Source organism: Pollachius pollachius (genome assembly GCF_949987615.1).
Source record: "Pollachius pollachius genome assembly, chromosome: 6".
In the NCBI taxonomy this organism is placed as follows: domain Eukaryota; kingdom Metazoa; phylum Chordata; class Actinopteri; order Gadiformes; family Gadidae; genus Pollachius; species Pollachius pollachius.
The window spans coordinates 7,060,735-7,068,234 of NC_136939.1; the positions used below are offsets into that span (position 1 = coordinate 7,060,735).

At 43.2% G+C, this 7,500-nt stretch overlaps 1 protein-coding gene across 1 annotated transcript in view; it reads left to right on the top strand.

Moving 5' to 3' along the window:
* Positions 1 to 5: 5 nt before the first annotated feature.
* bsna (bassoon presynaptic cytomatrix protein a) overlaps positions 6 to 7,500 on the top strand; it is a gene marked incomplete at its 3' end in the record, with an annotated part of 60,257 nt that continues 52,762 nt past the window's right edge. The window contains exon 1 of the mRNA XM_079738728.1: positions 6 to 398. Within this exon, the coding sequence (XP_079594854.1) occupies positions 255 to 398 (144 nt within the window). The 5' untranslated portion in view covers positions 6 to 254. The remainder of the gene's footprint in view (positions 399 to 7,500) is intronic.

Below are 7,500 nucleotides of genomic sequence, written 5' to 3' on the forward strand. Positions count from 1 at the left end.
GCTCCAGAGCAGCCGAGCCCTACCGCCTGGCCACCCACGAGAGCCACACCCCTCCCAGGCAGTCGGGTCCGGCCGGGGGGTCCGGCCAGGCGGGGCCCCACGGCCCGGCGGGCGGCCAGAGCCCCGGCCAGCACGCCTCCCGTCGGAACCTCCAGGTGGACTTCCAGGGCTCCAGGACGGGCCGCTCGCCCTCCGCGTCCCCGGACCGCGGCGTGACCCCCACCTCCCCGTACTCGGTGCCCCAGATCGCGCCCATGCCCACCAGCAAGCTGTGCCCCGTCTGCACCACCACAGAGCTGACCCGGCCCCCGGCCGTGCCCAACTACAACACCTGCACCCAGTGCAAATCCACTGTGTGCAACCAGTGTGGCTTCAACCCCAACCCACACCTCACCAAGGTAAACGCCACCCAATCCTGGAGTGTGTGTGTGTGTGTGTGTGTGTGTGTGTGTGTGTGTGTGTGTGTGTGTGTGTGTGTGTGATACATCTTATCACTGCTATCTTTGTTGCGTACAGGGAATGGCCGTAGTGCTTGCCACTTGTTCCATGAACACCCTTACTGTACCGACAGCGATATATATTGTTGTTTCTCTTTCTTCTTATTGTACTTATTGTATTTATTGTAAGTCGCTTTTGATAAAAGCATCTGCTGAATTCCCTTAATGTAAATGTAAAATGTAATGCAATGTGTGTGTGTGCCTCCATCTGTTTGGTACAGATTAGACTGATGCACACAAACATACAGAAATTGCAAATACCAAAAAATGGCAAATAGTCTTCTGCACTATGCAATCGCAGCTTCACTTGAAAGTTTAGACTCATATCCATATTATTTATATTATTTTGGAGAATTTAATATAAATTTGGATTATTTTCTGTTCATTTAAAGAATTTATTTAAAATTAATATATATTCTCATGCCGCAATACAAACCCCTTTATCTACTACTTCTATGCCTCCAGCCAGAAATGCAGTAGTTCTACAAATGTAGCTCATATTAAGACAAACTCGATCTGTATAAGCTATGTACATTACCACCTGCATGGAGGTAACCCTGATTTATAGCTGGTAAAGGATGGATAAGTAGCTGGATGATTTATTTTTAGGGCAGTGCATAAATGAAATCAATGCTGTGAAAAAAGAGGGCGAAGATAAGGCGGAACGGGGAGTAAATATTGTTGCGCTGAATATGTCTGTATTGTGTCACAATAGTCATGTGAAGCTCCACTGTAATATAGATTGTACAGTATTATTTGTATATACAGTGGGGCAAAAAAGTATTTAGTCAGCCACCAATTGTGCAAGTTCTCCCACTTAAAAAGACGAGAGAGGCCTGTAATTTTCATCATAGGTAAACCTCAGCTATGAGAGACAAAATGAAAAAAAAAAATCCAGAAAATCACATTGTCTGATTTTTTAAGAATTTATTTGCAAATTATGGTGGAAAATAAGTATTTGGTCACCTACAAACCAGCAAGATTTCTGGCTGTCACAGACCTGTAACTTCTTCTTTAGGAGGCTCCTCTGTCCTCCACTCGTTACCTGTATTAATGGCACCTATTTGAACTCCTTATCAGTATAAAAGACACCTGTCCACAACCTCAAACAGTCACACTCCAAACTCCACTATGGCCAAGACCAAAGAGCTGTCAAAGGACACCAGAAACACAATTGTAGACCTGCACCAGGCTGGGAAGTCTGAATCTGCAATAGGTAAGCAGCTTGGTGTGAAGAAATCAACTGTGGGAGCAATTATTAGGAAATGGAATACATACAAGACCACTGATAATCTCCCTCGATCTGGGGCTCCACGCAAGATCTCACCCTGTGTGGTCAAAATGATCACAAGAACGGTGAACAAAAATCCCAGAACCACACGGCGGGACCTAGTGAATGACCTCCAGAGAGCTGGGACCAAAGTAACAAAGGCTACCATCACTAACACACTACACCGCCAGGGACTCAAATCCTGCAGTGCCAGACGTGTCCCCCTGCTAAAGCCAGTGCATGTCCGGGCCCGTTTGAAGTTTGCTAGAGAGCATTTGGATGATCCAGAACAGGATTGGGAGAATGTCATATGGTCAGATGAAACCAAAATAGAACTTTTTGGTAAAAACTCAACTCGTCGAGTTTGGAGGAGAAAGAATGCTGAGTTGCATCCAAAGAACACCATACCTACAGTGAAGCATGGGGGTGGAAACATCATGCTTTGGGGCTGTTTTTCTGCCAAGGGACCAGGACGTCTGATCCGTGTGACGGAAAGAATGAATGAGGCCATGTATCGTGAGATTTTGAGTGAAAACCTCCTTCCATCAGCAAGGGCACTGAAGATGAAACGTGGCTGGGTCTTTCAGCATGACAATGACCCCAAACACACCGCCCGGGCAACGAAGGAGTGGCTTCGTAAGAAGCATTTCAAGGTCCTGGAGTGGCCTAGCCAGTCTCCAGATCTCAACCCCATAGAAAATCTTTGGAGGGAGTTGAAAGTCCGTGTTGCCCAGCGAAGGCCCAAAAACATCACTGCTCTAGAGGAGATCTGCATGGAGGAATGGGGCAAAATACCTGCAGCAGTGTGTTAAAACCTTGTAAAGACTTACAGAAAACGTTTGACCTCTGTCATTGCCAACAAAGGGCATGTAACAAAGTATTGAGATGACCTTTTGTTATTGACCAAATACTTATTTTCCAGGATAATTTGCAAATAAATTCTTTAAAAATCAGACAATGTGATTTTCTAGATTTTTTTTTTTCATTTTGTCTGGCTGACTGGTGGCTGACTAAATACTTTTTTGCCCCACTGTATATATATATATATATATATATATATATGCTATAATACAGGTCTACTGTGTGGGCTTTTGTGTGTTTGTGTCTGTGTGTGTGTAGTTGGAGAGATTTTGTGTGTACATGTGTAGGAGCAAGTGATAGAAGAAATCTTTGGAATTAGTGACTGGCAGTAATTCCCCCCCAAGTGTGTTTTATCTGAGTGAGTCAGTGAGTGTTTGTGTGTGTGTGTGTGTGTGTGTGTGTGTGTGTGTGTGTGTGTGTGTGTGTGTGTGTGTGTGTGTGTGTGTGTGTGTGTGTTACAAAGGGGGTCGCTATTTGTTGTGAAAGTAGGGGGACAAAAAAAACGAAATGCAGAGAGTTGTGTAACATAAAAATCGGTGACGCTTGCAAATCACTGGGGTGCTGACGGTATAGCCCACACCCTAGAGTCGGCTAACACCGATATAATACCACGGTTACCAGCAAAATAATCTAAATGTAGTCAGATGGTGGGGCCATGCGCCCTCTCAAAATATATATATTTTTAGTTAGTTTTATATTTGTTTCCCTGGACAAATATAGGTCTGAGTGACTAGAGCATAGTAGAACAGACCATACTAGCAGCAGAGCGACCCCTAGTCTCTGTCGTCAACTCAGCCAGCGAACTAGATCTAATGCTTTCTAGAGATACAGAGATTTTCCAAACTGAAAATATACCACACATTTAAACACAAAAACGCATCGCTCCAAGATTTTCCCCGAAACAGTTATTTTTTCCCAAGGACAAATTTTGCTACTACGTCCGCAAATATAAAAAGGATATTTAAGCTTGTAGCACCATTTCATGGTGATGAGGCATTTTTTGAGTACCACAAGGTGTGCTGTTGTGATCAGGTCTACAATAGGTCTCATTTAAACAAAGGTCAGGTGCTTTAGATTAATAACCGCTCTGAGGAGATCTATCTTGCTAGTTAAGGTGTAAATAAACATTGTGGAAGTTGGATTTATTTTGCGCCAAATCGAACTGCTAAGTGAGCACTTTAGCTACAATGTAACTGGCATGTAATTTATTCACTTTTAGTTGTGAACCTTTCTTAGGTTAATGACTTTACCACATTTAAAGTAAACCAGGGCTTAATGATGACATCAATAGCAGAATCCTCCTCATAATCCTCTTCTTTTTAAAACTTCTGGATCCCGTGTGCTTCTGAGTCATCTCAGTTGTGTTTGTTAACGGCCTGATCCAAAATGGCAGCTGTGGAGGGGATCCCACTGATGTGTCCTCTCTGTCTGTTTGATGCTTCTGCCTGCGCTGTGTGTGTTGGTGGTTTGTGTGACAGCAAAGCACCTTAAAAGGAAATATACAGAGTGCTGCAGTGTTTATGAATATGGATGAGGGGGACGTATTGAACGCCCACACACCATGTTATTTGGACATGTTGTGTGTTTACACGAGATAAGCTCCCCATTCAAACTGGATTTGCTGTGCACGGTTTGAGGTCCTGTGATGGCAACTACAATTAATACCAATGACGTTTACAATTACATTGGATTGGAAAACAATGTTTTATCTCTGTGGGATTAGCTACCACCTCGCTTCGCCTCTACATGAGCCTTTTATGCGCACAATTAATAAACAGCGCTGTCTTTCAATTTGCCCGCCATGGTGCATCATGGGAATATGTAAAGGAGATGTCGGCTGTGGTTGAATAGTCAAACAGATTACATCCTACGTCCTTTCCTACCCACTTTCCCTTGTCCAAAATGGAAAACGTCATGGAGTCAAGGAAAGGTGTGAAGGAGTCAACTCAAAGGGACTAACTGCACTCACACAGTCATGTACTCATGTGACAGTGGATGTATTGACGTGGATCTGCCGTGGTGAAACGAAAATGTTACAAAGATGGACTGGATGATGACTACCTGAAAACAAACCACCAACATTACCCACAAGGGACGTAGATCTCTCGTTGGTCATGTTGAATGTTTGTTTTCGTGAAGGGCCAAATGGTGCGTGGCTTTTAATGTTGCTGCCGCAAGGAATTGTGGGACTGCGTTATCTCCTTTCCTTTCATTGGTCCAATGCACCCTATGCTAAAGGAGATAAGAAAGGAAGCATTGAAGCACCTTCCCTAAGCATTTGGAGGATTGGACCAGCTCTTATCATGGTTGCCGATTAGATACTTCCGGGACATTCTCAGTGAGGAACCTTCCTAAGCAAAATAGACAATTCAACCACAGCCTTTTAGTTACAGAGGGATTTTGATTGGCTAGCCTGGTTGAGTATCCTATCTCCCGAAAGGCAAAACCTACTCAAGTTTTTTTTTAGGGAGCTTCCGTTGACAGTTCGAGATGAAAAAAGAGATGTTCTCTCCTTCAAAAAAAGGCAGGAGAAGTAGTTTGAAAGACGTGGACATTGACAACCATTGTGAAAACTTCCTCCGGAGGTGGTGAACGCCACATTCAATCTTGACTAGAGATAGGCTTTCGTAAAGACCAAATGTCTTGTTAAAGCATCGTGTGCTTAGCTCCGACGTTTTCAGTTGTCAACCATAATAAAGCAAGGACGGTTTCCTATGCCAACGTTTATTTCTTTCATTTCGATGAGCCTCTGATCTCAATAAAAAGTTTAGTTCAAATATGTGTTTATTAGGGATCCAAACTGTGTTTTAACTTTGCAATGGGATTCCGTTTTAAGATATCTATTTCTAGAGTTGAGTTTCTGCAGAAGGCGCATATGGCACTGTGTTGTATCCCCTCCCCTGCAGACTGTGTGTTGTTCAACAGACTGCTTGCTAATCCTAGACACAGCGTGCATGCAGTGCTGATAATAGTGTGTGTGTGTGTGTGTGTGTGTGTGTTTGTGTGTGTGTGTGTGTGTTTATGTGTGTATGCGTGTAGATTTGTTTCTAGCGGATAATGGAGTGTATGCATGTTTATCATATATATAAGGCCCTCCAACACACACACACACACACACACACACACACACACACACACAGACACACACACACACACACACAGACACACACAGACAAACACACACATGCACACACACGCATACACTCACACACACACACACACACACAACCACACACACACACACACACACACACACATACACATACACACAAACACACACTAAACACTTGCAATCCTTCACTGCAGTATTAGTACACTTTCCTCATATTCACCGTCATAATAAGCATACATTTGACAAACGTACACATCCACACCTAGGATTCTGACTTTCATAAAATAAAATTCAAATATCGTAAAAAAAAAAGAAAAAATTCTATAGAGTGTAAACGAGGCAAACAGAACCAAAATATGAATTTAGTAGAGCAAAGAGTAAAGTAAAGTAAAGCAGAGAGTGAGGGAGACAGAGAGAGACAGAGGGAGAGTGGGACTGAGGCAGTGTGCCGTTGCCGTAGCGATCTGCACCTGACTCTCTCCCACTCTGTCTCTCTCTCATCTCTCTGACACTGGTGACTAGCAACTGTTATTCCAACTTCTACCTCCGCACCAGGTTGTGATGACGGGGGAAAATGTTTGTGTACGTCTGGCTAGGGGATGGAAACATAACTTAGTTGGGTCTGCAATGTGAATCAGACTGTGTTAGTCTTTAACACAAGGAAATACAGTCAAAACAACAGCCAACATCTTCTCCATCCTCCCTGTTCTTCTAGGAGGACTGAGTGAGTCCATTGAAGTATGATCATACACGGTTAATGTGTAACTGGATGTATACCTACGTTTGTTGTTGTATCGGACTTCTCTGTTTAATCTGGCTTCACTCTGAATTAATGACATAGACATAGAATATAAATTGAGTGTAGATACAGAAGAGAAGGTAAAATGGAAAAATATAGAAATAGAGTGAGCACTAAAGAGTGAGAGAGATATATTAGGAGAGAGGGAGCTAGAGAGAGAGACCGAGATCAGGGCAGAGTGAGAGCGTGTCAGATACACTGAGTTGAAAAGAGCTGTATGAAGCAGGTTGTCAGAACGTATCATTAACCCTGTGCCATCTGATGCAGGATAGCATTACAGGCCATTTCATCTCCCTGCTATTTTGAGTCTCTCATCATGGCTAATTAAACCCTGTCTACGCAAAGGTTGATTATGCACGCACACTGGGCCAAGAGAATCCTCCCTCTCCAATGGACATGGATTCTGAAACAACGTTGTTTTAACTCTATCGTGCGAAATGTAACCATAGTTACCTTGGGGCTGACACCTGGGTCACAGAAGTGGGGTTGAGGGGATATTCGCTAAGTATTGGAAACAACGACACAAAAGAAAAAGGCTGCTGTTGTCATTAATACACTACACTAGTGGTTTATACATACAATATTACTTTGTATAGGAAGCAGCTAGGTTATAAGGTAAGGCACTGGTTTACACAGCATATCACTTGTATAGATACAGTACTGGTCAATACAGCGCAGGACTGGTTCATACAGTACTGGTTTATACAGATATAACTGCTTTATACAGTAAATGACTGGTTCATACAGTACAGTACTGGTTTAAACAGTGCTCATTTACACAGTGCTAGCTTATACAGTGCATACAGTACTGGTTTATACAATAGCCTACTGTATAAACAGGAGCACCATGACAGTGGCTCAAGCAAAGAACAAGGGCCCCCCAATCCCCCCCTTAAGGGATTAAATGACGGTCATTCAATGAGACCGAATTCCTACTCTCTAACCTCAAAATATCCTCTTC